The sequence below is a fragment of the Orbicella faveolata genome, unplaced genomic scaffold (genome assembly GCF_042242905.1).
Source record: "Orbicella faveolata isolate gen_17 unplaced genomic scaffold, um_ofav_v1 contig_15, whole genome shotgun sequence".
Lineage (NCBI taxonomy): Eukaryota > Metazoa > Cnidaria > Anthozoa > Scleractinia > Merulinidae > Orbicella > Orbicella faveolata.
Window position 1 is genome coordinate 6,820,154 of NW_028301542.1, and position 17,879 is coordinate 6,838,032.

The 17,879-nt window shown below is 38.4% G+C and overlaps 2 protein-coding genes and 2 long non-coding RNA genes across 4 annotated transcripts in view; 1 reads left to right on the forward strand and 3 right to left on the reverse strand.

The window, feature by feature from the left end:
• Positions 1 to 8,069: 8,069 nt before the first annotated feature.
• The window catches only part of LOC110067186 (GFP-like fluorescent chromoprotein cFP484), a 37,421-nt gene continuing 27,611 nt past the window's right edge, over positions 8,070 to 17,879 (reverse strand). Inside the window, exon 5 of the mRNA XM_020774484.2 lies at positions 8,070 to 8,539. Coding sequence (XP_020630143.1) covers positions 8,398 to 8,539 — 142 coding nt within the window. The 3' untranslated portion in view covers positions 8,070 to 8,397. The remainder of the gene's footprint in view (positions 8,540 to 17,879) is intronic.
• On the reverse strand, positions 9,473 to 11,541 carry LOC149113302 (uncharacterized). Its single transcript, XR_016206754.1, has 2 exons — positions 10,644 to 11,541; positions 9,473 to 10,359 (listed from the first exon to the last, which is right to left on the reverse strand). It is a non-coding gene; the product is annotated as an uncharacterized LOC149113302 (long non-coding RNA).
• LOC149113303 (uncharacterized) lies at positions 11,776 to 13,918 on the reverse strand. The gene is made up of 2 exons (XM_089288458.1): positions 12,268 to 13,918; positions 11,776 to 11,819 (listed from the first exon to the last, which is right to left on the reverse strand). Exons 1-2 carry the CDS (start codon positions 13,916 to 13,918, stop codon positions 11,776 to 11,778), a joined length of 1,695 nt encoding a protein of 564 aa, XP_089144584.1.
• Positions 15,454 to 17,072, forward strand: LOC149113304 (uncharacterized). The gene is made up of 2 exons (XR_016206762.1): positions 15,454 to 16,624; positions 16,701 to 17,072. It is a non-coding gene; the product is annotated as an uncharacterized LOC149113304 (long non-coding RNA).

Below are 17,879 nucleotides of genomic sequence, written 5' to 3' on the forward strand. Positions count from 1 at the left end.
GGGCATTGTAGACGTACATAGTTTTCTGTCCAGTTCATATATGTATATAAACGGCTCCCAGGATTCATCGTATAATTCCTGAACAGAGTTCTAGCTATCGCGATAGCATCAATAATGTTCATAGCCGTTACGTAATTAAAGGTTGCATTAGCACCAATAGTTTCTAAAGCCTGTACCGGAGACCTATTATGTAACAATCATAGTCTGAGAGCAGCATACAACGCCGCTGAAGCCTCTGTTATTTTCATCAGTACTGCTACAACGTGTGCATACCTTATAGAACAGCTGTGTTATTAGCACATGGCATTCGTGTTGTTATGTCATGCGTAATGTGTCACAGTTTGAGAGGTTAGCTAGGTTAGAAAGGGTAGCAAAAATGAAAATGCTTTGAAGAAATCAAGTTTGCAACAGCAGGCCAAAAGATCTTCAAGATGAGTAGCATATGCGAAAGAGACAAAAACAAACAAAAAATGTTGCGTACTTTTTCCTTGAGGTAGGTCAGGGACAGGCTAAAATTGAAACACAGCTAAGGAAGTAAATGAACTGTTTAATTTCATTTTATTTGCTAATTAGTTATGAAATTACAGTTAAAATAATCATGCATTGGCATGGAATTGACAGAAGTGTTCGATGTCTGTCGTAGTATTTATTTTGTTCGTTTTTCGAATTACATAGTGTTACATGTATTTATAATAACCTTTGCCATCAAAGTTTGTAAATAAATTGTACAATGCCTTCTTGCATCTTTATTATTTATTATATTATTTTTTGAATTCCTGGCCAATTACGTCTAAGTGAGTTTGAAAATTGAAGTGGCCGCGCCAGATGTTAACAAACGTGAAATGTATTTCGCTGAACATTAGGAAGAGGAAACTGAAAGAAACTGATGCTACTGACGCTACTGGCAAATACATGCTTAGAGTGTGTCTTAACTGTAGGCATGTTACTAACCGTGGGAACTGTTTCCCACAAAGAAATAAAAACCTCGCTTAACTTAGATAAAAGCCAGATGCACTAATGGGAAGAAGACAAATGGATGACGGCTAGCCAATCAATCAATCAATCAATCATTAAATCAATCAGTCAGGCGAGCATTCAAGCAAGCATTCAAGCAATCAGTCAATGAAGTCATCGATCAATCAATCAATCAGTCAATCAATCAAGCAAGCAAGCAAGCAGTCAAGAAATCATTTATACTGACACGTAACGTCTACGGGCTAAAAGCTCGTTCAAAATATGTGCAAGCTAACGCAAGATAAAAGAATGTCATTAGGTTTTATATATTAAAGGGCTTTTTAATATCCATAAATAGATAACATGACCTGTCCGACAAGTCATTAGGTGGGCAAATTGACTGATTTCCAGCAGAAAGCAAATGTAATTTGAATCTGTAGCCCGCTGTGCAAATCATTTGAGCCCACCGTGGTCTTCAACCAAAGTGGGTAACTGTGAGTTCTTCGTGAATAATTCATCATCTATAGGTATGCTGAGGGTCGAGGTTTTGAATCCTGCTGTGGGAAGCTTTTTTTTTTTTTTCTACTCCTGCTGTTAACGGTCGGTTGCTATTATACAGGTATTTTAAAATAAAAACGTTTAAGCCATAAAAGTCAAGTAATTATATAAGAAAATGAGACAGAAATAATTTGCGGAATAAAGCACTTTTTAAGCGAAAAACCCTCGCAAATGATTTTTTGGCAACGCTTCGGTAAAGGGCAGTCAAAGGCTGCCAAAGACTGTCAAAGCTCGGATGGATCAACTTAAAAACCCACCGCTGTTGCACATCAGATAGTCTTTAATTTGGAAGCATTTAATTTGTTCGACTCTAAAGGTAAAAGATCAGTTCCTCTCTTTGGAAGTCACTTCAAAAAGTTTACAAGGAATCTACGAATGAACGACTGTAGACACAAGCGGTCTAAGCTCAAGCTGTGGGCAATCGGGTGAAATGCCATATTTGGAAATGCGCCAACTGACAATAGTGTGACACAACAACATTGCGGTTTTCAACTTTTTCTTTGTGGATTCTACTGTTTTGTGAATGATCAGCTTCCATGCACGTACAATAATATCTCTCCCGTAAACATTTTAGGAGCCTTGAAAAAAATTCAGGGACGTTTAACAGTCATTCTTATTACTTTGAGCGAAAGATGAGCAGTGGGCCGCAATTTGGATGGACGGGCCATAACTTTGCGGCAAAATGAGACTGCATGTAACTGACCTGGATAATCGATATCAAGGGACATCGTAATTGAACCAAAGATCACCGCAGATTATTTGCTAGACGTGTTTTGGCATCAGAGGACGCAAGTCACTTCCCTCGGCGTGGGTCATATTTTCTTTCAGGTTCTTTCAATCCCGCGGCTCGTGATCAGTGCGCTTTGCTAACTGAACTTATTCCTAAATTTTATTCACCCTTTTTAACCTTTTTCTTTTACCTCTTGCTTCGAGCATCCTAACCGCGCAAGAATTTCACACTAATCAAACACTCCGGGAATAATTTCAATTGACAAAATTCCAGAGGGCAGTCAGTTATGCCGAGAAGCGTGTACTGGTTTCTGATTGGTGAACCTCTTGACGGCAGTTGATGAAGTCGGATTACATATTGCATGGAGATTGTTGGACGAAAAGCCTGGTTCTTATAGCAGGCGTTCCTTCCACTTTTCCCTGGCATCGTTTGCTTTCCCACCCCTCCCTCGCTCAAAAAATTAATTAATTAATTAATTAATTAATTAATTAATAAAATAACACGAACACACATACACTGCAACGCGAACAAATATTTTACCTTTTCGCATTGGAATAGCACCATGTTTTATTTCACTGAAAAGTACCACATTCACCACCTGAAACAATCATACCAATTGTAAGCCTTAATTTAACGACTCGTGCGAGTGGTACCGCTTGAACCACGTGAATCTTCACATTCACGCCTTGATCACAAGTGTTGAGTATTGGACATGCTTGGAATAAAAGCTTGAAGATTCCAACAAAGCCAATTTTGTTTTAACAGAAATACTTTGACTAAAACAACAACCGTATAATCAGGTGGAACGAAGAACTTGGAGTTTAAATTCACATATGTATAAAACAGGGTCTGGGCGAAGTGACTCGCATGGTTGAAGAGATTGACTGACTGACACAGTGATTCATTCCTGTCTGAAATCCTCCACCATTTCTGAAGTACTTTACAGTTTTAAACAAAAACAACAACAACAACAACAACAACAACAACCACAACAACAATTGTTTTGGTTCAACCACTTATGACGTCATAACTCTCCTTATTTGCATAATGCAAAAACGCAAATGTCTCTAAAAAGAACGAAGATGATCCAAAAAGGAAAACTCCATTATTCTTTATTTTGAAAGTCTTTCCGGCAAATAAGCAGCAATTATTTTTTTACTTCATAGGCACTATAAAATAATAATAATAATAATAAAAAGAACTCTTCAAATATGTCAGACGTCAGCATTCAGTTTGTTTTCGTTACACATAAAGAGTTAAAATTAGAGCAGAAAATGCATATTATGTTATTACTTATATCGTATAAGTCAATGTAATAATAACATGTAATAACCTAAAATATCAAATGGTTAGGGCGCTGGTGTTGTAATCCAGAGGTTCCAGGTTCAAGGCCTTCACCCTGCCACTGGCGGGATTTGCTTCTCATGCAGTGGTCCCGAGTTTAAATCCTCGGTCACGCTTTGTAAATAGCCAACTGGTCTCCCATCTGCCAGTTGGGATTTTTAACCATTTTACGTTTATTTAAAATATTTCTTATTTTTCAGTGGCATGCCTGTAAACTAGCCAAGCTTAGCGCTTGTATAGCTAAGTGCATGACCACTATAAATAACATACATTTACATTACCTGTGTCCCTGACTAAGCAACAAGTATACAAATTGGTAAACTGATTATGCGCCAAGAGATAAAAAAATACGTCCTTGTTTTGATCCCTTGAAAACGAGCTTAGTGGCCCATTCTTATAGAATTCCCTCGAACGAAGTGCTTCAAACGAGAATTGATAATCAGGAAATCCTAGTGTACATTAATATTCCGTTCAGAAAATCGAACCACTGTTTACAAACACCTACTACTACTACTACTACTACTACTACTAGTACTACTACTACTACTACTACTACTACTACTACTACTACTACTACTACTACTACTACTACTACTACTACTACTACTACAGTATTTCACATTGTTAATCGAAATGGTCAGAATAAAAGGTATATTTTATGAATAAACCCTTTGACAAAAATAGGAATTAAAAATTATCATCGACTAGACCCTGGCAACAAAATTACTTAACACAATCAAATAATATTGACAAAGAAACAACCGTAGGTCACTCACTTGTGTGGTTTTTCAACTGAGCCCTGATTAACTTTAATTAAGATTTACGCAGAGCGGCTCATTTCGCTCTTTGAAAACGACCGTTAAAAGCTGAGCTCAAGCATTAAGAAAAACTAACCTAAACATCCAATGAGGAAGTTCCATTTAGTCTCTAGAAAGACCTCCTTCGCCCTTCTGCATATGTCGAGGTTGTATGTCACTGGTTCCAATCATGATGCTGGTTTCTCTCACAGCTCAGCCAAGTGCAACCTATGACCAGGATGCCTCCTCCACAATGTTAACGTTAACTGAGTAAAAATATTCAAATGAACATTTTGTTTTTCAGATCTTATAATTATTAAAACTAACGTGTGGTTTGTACTTATACTAATCATGAAAGCAATGTGAAAAGATCAAGCTAAGATATCCTTAACAATGTTTACCCTGGTTCAAACTTTTCCCCTTGACGGTTATTTTGCACTTTATTCATTACACTTGATTGACCACTAATGAAAAGAGCAGAGGTGAAAAGAATAATAGAACAGTCAAGATTTATCAGAACAGAAATAGTCTTGAAATGAAATCGAGACTGTTCATAGGAGTGTTATGTTGGTAAGTCCGAAATAATTCCACAGTTGATTGTATTGAGAACTGAACGGTCACTATAGAGCGGCAAACTAACTATCAGGCAATAATTTTTCCAATGTCTTTTATTATTTTTCTTATCTTTTTATTTATTTATTTGTTTATTTATTTATTTATTTATTTATTTACTTATTTATTTCTTTTTTTCACTTAGCTTCACCTTATCGATTTCAGTATCGGGTTTAGGACGAATGGCGAAAAGTGTTCTTCTGTTAACGTTTGAATTGTTTAATTTCGTCTTGATCGGTCGGAAAACTGAACTGGCCCCTTCCATTTCGGTCAGAGTGACGTACGCTGAATTACACCGTTAAAAAATATGTAAACAACGGAGCAATCTTTGGGTTGTTTTATACGAAGCAGAATGCACAGCTTTTTCAATTCTCACTCGAAAAAACATCACGATACGTAAATTAAATTAAATTAATCCGGCAATTTATAAAAGGATTACTTCTCAACTAAGGCACACACGATAAGCATCAAGGGCTGTACAAGAGATCACTGTTCATAGATTTCACTCCTCCCCAAAGGTGAGGTAGGTACTCCGTTTTATAGGCTCTATACTTCTATAGGTATGTGCGGCCACAATGGGTATGGCTTTTTAGCCGTTTTGGTCAGAGTTAGGGTATCAATTTTGGTCATATTGGTCTCAAATAGGGTACGGTTTCTGCACTCTAGTCTTGAATTGGTTATATTGTTTTAGGAGAAGCTACTTTTTTATCATTACCGATGAGACCATTAAAAAAAGTCTTTCACGATGCGATCTGAACTAGGTAACTATTTATAAGGCAGGTCTGAAAAAGGGTACTGATTCAAGGTTTGAAACAGGGTATTGATTTAAGGGTTAGGTCGTAAATAGGTTATCGAGTTTTTGGTCAAGTCATAAACAGTGTAGGGATCGCACATCCCACCTAATTTTACCGGGAGTACCCCCTTTCCCACCCTCCGGCAGCAATCTGAATTGCTTGGTGTGTGTTTGGGCCGCACACCCCTACCCAATTTTTTTTTTTTTTTTTTTTTCTGGGAGTACCCCGGGGGTACTTCACTCTGTTCTACATATAAATGGTTCCCAGGATTCATAAGAGAATTCTTTCTAATCAGAGTTAATTATAACTACCGCAATATGGATCATAAAGCTCAAATTAAATTTTAGATTACTAAAGCTTGTACCGCAGATCTACGGTGTGACATTCATAGCCTGAGACTCAGCATATGTTCACTCCCGCTCAAGCCTCTGTCATTCTCATAGCTGTGGTACAATATGTGTGTACCTTATCTCTTTGCGAGTAATTTATACAATAATTGCTTATAATATAAATTGATTGTTTGGAACACGGCATATGTTATTGGCACATTGCATTCGTATTGGACACGGTTGTTTTTGCACAATCCGTTTATTTCTAATGTGTCATAGTTTGACTGGTTAGAGAAAATGAGTTGAAGGAATCAATTTTGAAGCACCCAGCAAAAAGACATCAAGACGAGTGACATGTGCTGAAAAAAAAAAAAAAACATGCTGTGTATCTGTGGAGCCAGGCTAAAATAAAAACAAAGCATAGGAAATAAATGAACTGTTTATTCTAATTTGAATTTCTAATTAGTTGTGAAATTACAGCTAAATAAGCATGTGCTTCGGGTATGCATTAAGAAGTCCTTGATGTGTCGTACTCTTCATTTTGCAACAGTTTTGTAATTACTTACTACTGTATTATATACACAATGGTCTTTAGAATCATAGTTGATAAACAACTTGTCTTGCATCTTAATTAATAAATCTCTTCCCATTCATGGACCATTAGGTGTAAGCGACGACTACAATTGAAGCGGTCACGTCAGGTGATAACAAAAGTAAAATATCATTCATTGTTTGGGGGAAATCGCTGAAAGAAACCACGCAGGCTTCATTTTAAAATCAAACCAGCTGACGTATGAGGTTTGGGTTTCATACTTAAACGTAATTCGCGCTGAGGAGCTATGTATTCAGTTGTTTGTTAAAGGAACAGCAAACCCATTCTTGCGAAGAGCATGTTGTTTTGGACTCCAATGGCTTAAATTCTTTGAAGTAAGACGTTTGCAGCATGCGCAACTTCTACTGCTTCTACTTCTAGTTTTTTTTTTTTTTTCAATTTCTTTCATTTTGAGATATGCATTAACTTTCCCCATTGACAAGGATGAAAACCTTAGATTCCACTGAGCGTAACGTTCCCTTTCGTTTTCATCGACTCGTTGACTGTGGCAATCATCAGAACGAGCCACAGTTTTCGAAAACTGCGCTGAAATTACCATCTTAAAATTCACATACCTTAAAAAATCGAGCCTGAATAAGATAAGACCGTTACAAAATTACTTCTGACTGTCCACAGTTTACACCAAACAAAGCTAAAATCTCAAATATTCTCTCTCTATTTGTAGCACGACCGAGCACTTTAATTTACTTGTCCGCCATCATCGCTTGAATGACTTCAGTTTTCACTGCTCATGCCCAAATTTGATGCTCTCAGAGCTTCGCGTTTCCTAACCATTGGTGTAAGGGGAAGCGTGACGATTGTTTTGACCCATACACAGTACGTAATGGAGTTCGAAGCCTTTTTTCACCAGCACGAGTGGCACAGAGCCACAAAGCAGGGAATACGCCATTTAGAAACGATGCTTATCTTCTCAGTGGTAACCAGAAGCGAGCCCGGGGCCATAATCCTTAACGTTTAGGCTTTGATGATTGCGACAACAAAGAAGTAAAGTAACAAAGAAGAGGATACCAGACTTGTCACACTACTCGGTCTTAACAAAAAATGATTGAGATTTTGCGAATAATGAAAAGTTAAAGATTCCATCAAATCCAATTTCTTTTTACAAGATAAAACAATGAATAGATTGAATCAGGTGAAAATAAGAATTCGGAGGTTGAGTGCATCTAAAAAAAGGCTGGAGTGACTGATTCCTGTTTTTAATCTTCCACCATTCCTGTTGCACTTTTAGTGAGAAGAAGGGGAAGGTAAACCATTGACTTTTTGCTAATTACATGAAACGCCAACGTCACTCTTCCACTCGCCAAGACTCTATGACAACAAAACTAAACTTCAACTAACTGGCTTTGACAACAACTTTATTCTCACTTAGTTTTCTTTCTTTTATTTGTCTACAGCTACATGTATAAATGTATAAGTGTAAAAAGTCTATCCTTATAATGTAATTCCGCAATTCCGTTTTTTTTTTTTTGTTTTGTTTTTGTTTTGTTTGTTGTTGTTTTTGTTTTGTTTGTTTTGTTTTGTTTTTTTTTTTTTCCAAACGTGAACCAAAGAGCTAGTCTCTAAGAAATCCCGAAACGAATTGCTGAAGTGCAAGTGTTATATAGTAATCCTGAGTAAATTCCTTTATTTTTATCGTTGTCGTCTTGGATTTTCGCTGAATCGTTTACTAGGCGTTTTTCGTCAGCGGATGCTCGTGAGCTTCGGCGATCTCATACACCTTAACCTTAGTGTATTCTTTGTCATGGCTTAAAATCTCAATGCGGTGGTCGATGTAGTGGAATTTTGGCAACTCGACCCTCTTCTTGGCTCTGCAAACAAGCAAACAAACTCGTATCAGTTACACTAGGTTGGCTGCATAAGCATATAACAAAAACAATACTGTTTTATGAGTGACAACCCCCAGCTCTGATTGTTACCTGCGGCTACCGAAGTTCACTAACCTGAAAAAAGACAATTTTATTCCCTAGTAGATAATACTCTGTCCTGGGTCAATAATCGCCTTTGGCTTTTGAGATCCAAATTAGCAGTTTTGGAGTTGTATTCAACACTAATATATTGTAACGCGCGCGGGCGACAACAACTTCCAGTCAAAGAGTCCAACAGCCAACGGTTTAATTATTCGTCTCTCAACGTTTAGCTTACTTGTACATGGCAAGTCTACTAACACACCCAGGCTACTACACAACGTGAGCCTCTTATATATCCATTATAAGAGACAGTCACGTGATTAAACTGACTGCGAACGACTGGAAGGAATAGATTACTCTTCTTAGTTGCTAGCCTTCACTCATTGCATTCACTTTCATTTTAATTTTCTTTCTTTTCATTCTTTTTTTTTTTTGTTACATTTTATTTTCCGAGCTGATACCAGTTTATTTTTTGTTTGATTTAATCTTTGAAAGTTTAATTTTACATAATTTCCGCAAAATTATTATAATTATTCGACGTTCCGGAATGTTCCATGTTCCTGGTTTTATCGACGCCCGCTATTTTGGCTAATCGCTTAATCAAATTATATATATTTCATTGAAATTCGCTCTTCCGTGACCGACTTCCGCGAACAAAACAAGATGGACGTTTGCCGTTCATAGATCGACCACTGTAATGTTTATTTGTCTACCAGTGTTATGATCTGCAAATTTCAGACAGGTAGCGAATAGCGTTAATACTGTCACTTAATTTATCAGGGACCGTTCATTTTTTATAAGGTAGGGGGGGAGCTGGTGGTATTTGGGGGGGGGGCCATGCGAAAAAAAATGGCTTTCGAGGGGGGGCCATCCCAAAAAATAAGGGAAAAAGGGGGGGTCACGGGAAATATTTTAGTACAACGTTAAAATGGGATAATGTTTGAATATCAAAAAAATTGCTACAGAATTAACATAGAAGGCAGGATACAAATTTATTACAAACTTTCCTTCTGCTTTAAAAAACATTTGGCGACAAAAAGCATTTGTAGCTACTGAAAAGAAGTATTTAACACTGTTATTTTCGAATGCAACTTTCACTGCCACTCATCTTCATCTTCGCTGTCGTCGGGTTCTTCGTCGCCGCTGGTGCTGCTATGGGAGTCTCTTTCACCAATGCTACAAGAAGCAGCAATGCTTTCCGTCAGAGTGTACTCTTCAGGGTACATGAAGGTGTAAACATAATCTCTGACTTCCTGCTCAAGGTTGGTGGTGATTCTGCTTCTTGCAGCATTGGTGAAATAATTCCCTTCCATTGGACTGAAAGAGTGTGGAATCGTGTTCCTTTACATCTTTCAATATGACATTCAACTTTTCCACCATTGCTCTGTGCTCTTTGATGGAGAAGTTCAGTTTTCTTCCATCACTGGGCTTCAACCGGTACCCTGGCATGGAAAACTCACTCGCCCTTTCTGAACAGCCATCCGCACTTAGATTGCTTCTTTTGCTTGTAAGATGTCAAACTGCCTGGATCGTTCAGCTGTAAACCTTTTCTTAAACGACTCGTCGCTTTCGCCATTATTGCGCATTTTGGAATGAGCCTCTTTCATGATGCTCATGTAGTAATGCGCTCTTTTCCCGATTGGATTAACAATATAGCCAAGGCTTGTTTTCCGGAGACCCGGAGGTATGGTTGTATCATCAGCAGAGGAGGAACTAGTGACCTACCAGAAAAGGAAAGACGATTTTTTTGTTTATTATATTGAACTGATATTATTGAATGATCATGGTTCGTGTAACCATTTAATGTTGTATTCGTGTAGTGAAATGTAGACCTAAGTCAAACGATATATTAAAAGACACATACTATTTTAAAAATGTTCAAACAGTTTTAGGTGCTATCTTTACAATAGGAAAATACAGAAGTTTCTCATTATAAAAGTGAAGCATACATGCATTTTTAATGTCCAGATAAAAATAGGAACACTGACAAGAAATTAACTCTTACCGGCTCATCTTCTTGTACTTCAACAGCTTTCTGTTTTACCTGCACAGGGCAACATTTATACATGCCTATCACTAGAGTAGAGGAAAAAACCTTCCAAATAAAGACATCTGTAAATTAAATGTAAGAATGTGTTTCACACAACACATCAACAGATTTCCAGTTTTTTCACAACACTTCGTACTTGGTTCAGTATCACCATGCAGGAGCAAGGAAAGACTCTGTTCCAGGCCACTGTTACTTCCGTAAGATTGAGAAGTTTATGAATGAGCACTACGAGGAGGGGGAGAACTACAGGGAGGTTCTAAAGTTGTCCTGTCGAGAAAAGGTAGGAGAAATTTGCTCTTTTTGTTGTGAATGGACTAGACCACCCATAGAAAGATACCCTAAACCAGTTCCTGACCATTCCTGCCTACCGGAATACCACTACCTCTCCTACCAGAAGACCCTAAAAGAAGGGCGTGATCCAGATGACTGGCAGCCAAGGGTCCAAGCGAAGAAAGAGCATGGAGGTGGCAGGCTGGTTTTATCTGACCCAGAGAGCATTGCTCTATTTGCAGATAAGTTTATTGTCAAATCAAAGTTTGTGGTGGATTATCTTCAGCATCTTGAAGTGCTGGAATTTAAAAGGAAAAAGAGAGCAGAAGAAAAGGCAAAGTTAAGTAGGGACGCAAAAGATAAATCATATGAGGATTATCCTTAGACTGAGTTGTGCGAAGATCTAACCAAGCTTAAAAAGCTACGTGTTCCGGAACTAAACAAGTACTTGAACCACCACGGGCTGAAGCAGCATTTGAAAAGCAGCAAGAGTGAGAAAGTAAAGGCAATTGTAAGACATTCATGCTTGCAGCAGAAGAGTCCTCTCAGAGCTGGCCAACCAACACTGAGAAATGCAAGGACATTGACACAGAATGACAACAGGGCAAGTGCTGACAGCAGTGAAACGGATGAAAGTGACAATGATGAGTATGACAGTGATGCCATTGACTCTGGGGGAGAAGATGACTCAAGTGATGTCATTCTTGCATTCATCAATTCAGATGAGAAAGATGCCAATGAGAGGCCAAATGCCACACGCTCAGGGCAAGCCATAACTAGGAGATCCGAAATTGACTTCTCTTTCTTTTGATTTGTTTTATAAACAACAGTTCTCTGTAGTAGAGGGATTGTAAATATTGTCTTCATAGTGAGTACAATAACGTGAAGTAGGGGGATAATAGAGAAATATTAAAAAAGTTGAAATCTAAATATTGTTTGTTCAATTTTTTTTGTGGGGGGGGGGGTCATCCCAAAAAATGACCGCTATAAGGGGGGGGCCATGTGAAAAAATTGGTAAGCTGAGGGGGGGTCATGCGATTTTTACATGGTGCTTCCCAAATCCCACCAGCCCCCCCTCCCTCATAAAAAATGAACGGTCCCTCAAACAACCAAAGTAGAAAAGATGGATTTTTTTTCCCACTATGACTGAAACGTAATACAACTGGTATTTGGTCCGTCTCGGGGTTTATTCGCAATTTCTTGTTGCATTCGCTGTGCGCGGCTCCGCGGTACCTGCCCGTTATGTGGCAATGGTCCTTTACCGCGTCTCTGAAGTTTTTCTGAAGTAAAGGGTTTCCGCAGCACTTACAGTTTTCCTGTGATTTTGCTTCCAACTGGTCTTTTTCGTCTTCCAGTCTCTCTAGCCTTTGAACGCCCAATTTCTGCTCTTTCTGTGCCATGTAGAAACATTTTTTGTGGCCTTGGCCCCAATAAATCCATTTTTCACTGCCTTCTTCACCGGCTTCTTCGATGTTCCAAACAGGTAAAGAATCCAAGCATTCGTCTTTTATCAGACTTTTGTTACAAATGTGGCAATCAGTTGCTTTTTTGAATTTCCCCCAGTCTTCGTCCGTCATCACAATCGGCTTTGGGGTGGCCAAACTCTCTCTTATTTTCTCCTCTTCCTGCAGAATGTCGCTTAAAAACGTTCCCACGGCGTTTTCACCCCTGTTAACCTTTGAACCTACCACTTTACCGTCGCTTCTCACAACAATGTAAGAGTAACCGCATGCCTCGTGCCTTTCGGTCTTCTCTATATAGCTTGTTTGCATTCTCTCACGCTCACAGCCCAGAATCTTTCTGACAATTGCCTCAAAGTCCGCGTAAATAACGTAGGGCATCTTCATCTGCTTTTTGTAGTTTTGGAAGGAAAGGATGTTTTTCCCCTCTTCTGGCATCTCAATCCTTGTCGGCTTGCCATTCACACCGTTGCAATATTTTTTGTGATTCACGAGCAAGTCCGCTCTTGAGAAACAGGTTAAGCACAGCATACAATAGTGCTTTGCGTTTCTGTTCTTGCTCTGATCGAATAACAAAGCGCTTTCTCTTTTTACGTAACAATAATGCTGAATTTTCCCTGACTCGATTAACATCAGGTTTATCCGCGGCACTTTCGCTTCTTTTTTGCTTATCTGGTGCACAATCACACAATTGTTTTCCCAGCCAAACACGTTTATTGCGAGTTTTGGGTTTTGTGCCTCGAGCTTTTCTATCTGTTTTACCGGTGTTGGGAAATCGATGCCTCCGTAGTTAATACCGTCGTTAACCGGATATTTGCTTGGTCTTTGCGGGTCTTTCCCGTCTTTTGGAGGGAATAAAGCGGCTCTGAGTGCCCACTTCAAACATTCGTTATCCCTGTTTTTCACGTTGATTGTTGCCTTCTTTTTTGCCAGTTTGGCTGGAAGAGGCAAATAGGTCCCTCCGCGAAGTGGCTGGTAGCGTGCAACATTTACGTACGCGATCTGTATCTTTTCAACTTCCCATCCTGATCCTTTCTCAGACCAGTGCTCTGTTTCTCCTTTTGCGGTTTCAATGAATTCATCGAATTTTTGTTTTATCTGTTCCCCGTCATTCCTTTTGAAAACGTGCGGTTTGTCGTCTTTGAAATAATGCTCCATGTATTGCGTTTCGCCGTTTCTTTCTATTGAAAACTTTACTTGTAACCCAAAACTTACTTTAACGCTATTTAACCTTTGGGTTTCTTGTTCAACCAAATCAGTGATCTTTTCTTTGTTTTCTCTTGCAAACGTTAAAAGATCTTTCTTGTTTGGATTCCTTTCGGATATATCCATTCTCCACACACGGAGCCATTCTTGGAAATTGTTTTGGGATATTTGAAACCCGTCATATAATGCGGTAAAATCTAATTTTAACGGTTCTTGAAGGTTTATCTTTTCCTCCCTCGGTATTGGACCGTAGAACATTTGCAGAACATCGGACGAATATCTTGCGGCAGCCATGTCGGCGTATATACTGTGCACATACTTCTTCAATAGGAAAAAATTTCTGGCGCACTTTTGTATATAATCAGTGCAGGCATTTCTTCAAGAAAAAGAATTTGTGTGCCGATTGATTACAGACGTTACAGCTTCGCAGGAGCGCTCGCGCGATTTAATTGTTGTACTGTTTGCGTGACACACACATATAAGATGAGGGTTCTGGACGCAGCAGTGATCAAGGGAAGAGAACGGGCAAAATAACCCTCCCACGCTTAACTTCCCGATACTTGTGAGGGAAGTTAAGCTTGGGAGGGTTATTTTGCCCGTTCTCTTCCCCCTTGATCACTGCTGCGCCAGAACCCTCATCTTATATGTGTGTCACTCGTGTACCCATATTTTTAGGTCTGATTAAGGAGTTCGAACGCTACCACCTTGGTTTTCTGTGAAGAACGAAATCTGGGAATAAGAGACAGTCACGTGATTAAACTGACTGCGAACGACTGGAAGGAATAGATTACTCTTCTTAGTTGCTAGCCTTCACTCATTGCATTCACTTTCATTTTAATTTTCTTTCTTTTCGTTCTTTTTTTTTTTTGTTACGTTTTATTTTCCGAGCTGATACCAGTTTATTTTTTGTTTGATTTAATCTTTGAAAGTTTAATTTTACATATTTTCCGCAAAATTATTATAATTATTCGACGTTCCGGAATGTTCCATGTTCCTGGTTTTATCGACGCCCGCTATTTTGGCTAATCGCTTAATCAAATTATATATATTTCATTGAAATTCGCTCTTCCGTGACCGACTTCCGCGAACAAAACAAGATGGACGTTTGCCGTTCATAGATCGACCACTGTAATGTTTATTTGTCTACCAGTGTTATGATCTGCAAATTTCAGACAGGTAGCGAATAGCGTTAATACTGTCACTTAATTTATCAAACAACCAAAGTAGAAAAGATAGATTTTTTTTCCCACTATGACTGAAACGTAAACGCAATTTTTTCCTCGGCTAATTCAATTCCAGAAATTCCGGGTTTTCTAGCTGAGTTTGAGAATGGCCGTTTTCACACTAAAGACGGATAACCCGTCCATTACGGATAATTCGTCTTAGTGTGAAAACGGAACGGTGCTCATTTTAGACGGATAATCCGTCCGATTATCCGTCTCTAGTGTGAAAACGGCCAATATTGTGTAAAAACAAATTTTGTACACAGCTAGAAGAGTTGAGATGCCGTCATGCAATTAGTAGTTTATAGAATTTATGGTATTTCCACTTGACTGTATTTGTCAGTCAATGATTCAATTGCCATAAACTATAGAGGATTGGTTAAGTGTATCTCTAAAACTGTCACTGTAATGTAACTTATCAGTGAAATTAATAACTGAGCCATCTTGTGGAAATAAACAAGCGAGTTAAAAATTATTCGCCTGAATCATTTCCTGGAGCACTGTAGTCACCTTCTTTATTAGGGATGTCGTGGGTGTTGCAATGCAAACGAAAAATATACATATATTTATACTAACTTAAACAAAAAAAAAAAAAACATTTTCCATTATTTTATCCAGACATTGTTTCAAAAATTGTTTTCATCGGATTGTTGGAGACGAATATTTATACTACTGTGGAAACAAATTATGTTATAATGTATCCAATCTACGGTTCTTTCCTTGTAAAGGTTATTAGAATCTGTTTCTGCAAAGGGAAGTTCCGGTCTCTTATCTTTTTTTATGATGTCCTCTCCGATACTTTAATGTCCAAGGAAATAATAAACCCGACTGGAGGCTAATCAGTATAAGTGCTAAGAATTGAATCCGATAGCTGCATTTTATGAAGCCAGATACTAGTCCTTTGAGAAGGAAAAAAAAAAAAAAAAAAAAAAACGTAATTCTTCAGAGTAACGAACCCAGTTTTCGCGACCAAGATGTTCCTCGTCCTCGGGAACGACAGTATTTTTAATATCTATTTTTTTCCTTGAAGGGAAACATTGACATGAATGCTTCTCGCCCGATTAAAAAACATTGGATCAGATTTTTTTAAAATAGACCGCTGGTCAGAAGCGTCCACTCGTGACACCATAACACAGATCAAAACGGTGCGGCGGTTGGGGGAGTTTTTCTTTTTAAGTCAGCATCATTTGTGAAAAATAGCATAACATTGCTCCACTAAACGCTTTTCTGGCCGGGAGAAAGTTGTTTTCCTATTTGTGCATTCGTTTGGATTCCGCCGCTGTTTAGACAAATGACGGCAATGGCGGGCTGTCACGCGACGACATTTTCCAGATTCAATTTTCGTTGGCAGATGGTAATTTCGAGTTATTTTCTTTTTCTGCGTATCTTTCATCTTCCTTTTACTTTTAATTCTATATACTCCTATTTAGGATGGATTTGAGCGCCTAACAAGGTTTAAAGTGGCGTTTACCACACTATCCACGCTGACTGACTGATCCGCTGACCTCTGCAATGGGCTGACCCGTAACGTCCGTTGGAATGTTTGTAACGAAATACGTGCTGCCCACATTCAAAGCACTTGGAGACTAGCTGAGGCTGAATTCATCATCATTAATAGGAACAACATAAAACTGTTTCACTTCACGGCTTCTGGTGATAGAAAGATTGTTTTTGTTTTAGTTATATTTCACGCATTCGTTTGGATTCCGCCGCAGTTTGGACAAATGAACACTGTCACGCGACAACATTTCCAAGATTCAACTGTCCTTAGCAGATGGTAATTTCGAGCTATTTTCTTTTTCTGCGTATCTTTCATCTTCCTTTTTCTTTTAAATCTATATACTTCTATTTAGGATGGATTTTAGCGCCTAGCGAGGTTTAAAGTGGCGTTTACCACGCTATCCACGGCCGTAATGGCAACAGAGAAGTGTTTCGCCCAAGGAGCAGGATAACGGTAAACACGGTAACTTTGAACGCTTTGTACAAGGTCAATATACTTTGGCCGTAAAATGTTTTTCCAGAAACGTGATGTATATCCCTCCAATGTCTGATTCATCACTGTGATTACTTTCAACAGCGTTGGACTTTTGAGAAATAATTATTTTAAAATCAGCTCCAACGCTCTATCTAATTTAGTATGCTATATTTGAAATTTTATTTTTATTCGCTTCGGCAGTTTTTCGATGTTTATCGAATGATGTTGCATTAAAAGGCCTTTTTCTTCATCACTGTGTAGTTCTCTCATTATTTTGCGTTGCGATAGTGATTTCTGAACCGTTTTTTGCGGGGGCTTATTTTCGGCCTAATTTTGCTGCTATCAGACGGAAAAAGTTTGCGGCTCGATATTTTTGGTTTAAAGCGAAACTGAAACAAAAGAAATTCATTTTTAAATAGTATTCGGTAACCACTACTTGGGAGATAAAAATCGGCCGATTTTATTTTTTAGCCGGATATCATCGGTCGTTTCTTAGGCGCAGGGCCTCTTAAATGCATGGAGATCAACGGGTATATATTTCTGGGGGAAGACACTGAAAACGTTCTACTCCCGAATAAAAACGAAAAGAACATACAAATATAAAACCACTCTTAAAATCAAGTCCACCAACTGTAAATATTTGGAACTGTAAATATTTTTATTTTCAACCAAAAAACTCACAAATGTGCATAACTACTCAAAACAAACATAGCTTTCGCGCTCAAATTATTGACTACAGGTAAATGTCGGAACCGCTTTGAAAACAACGCCTTTCAAAACAATTGTAAGAGAATGTGATTGTAATTCAACACCGGTAAGGCTGTGTTTTTAAACATAGCCTTAAATAAATCAATTTATTATGAGAACTTTACACATAACACTGACTAAGCAGTCGGTCTCAGTTTTTACCAAAAACGACACTAATCAAAACTAGTACAAGTAGGTATTTTCACCGAGCTTTTCATAGCGGCGCCCGTAATTTTCAAATATTTTGAATAGTCAGAAGGAATTTATTTTTTCGTAAATTGACCGACATTCTCTGACAACATTTGAAGAG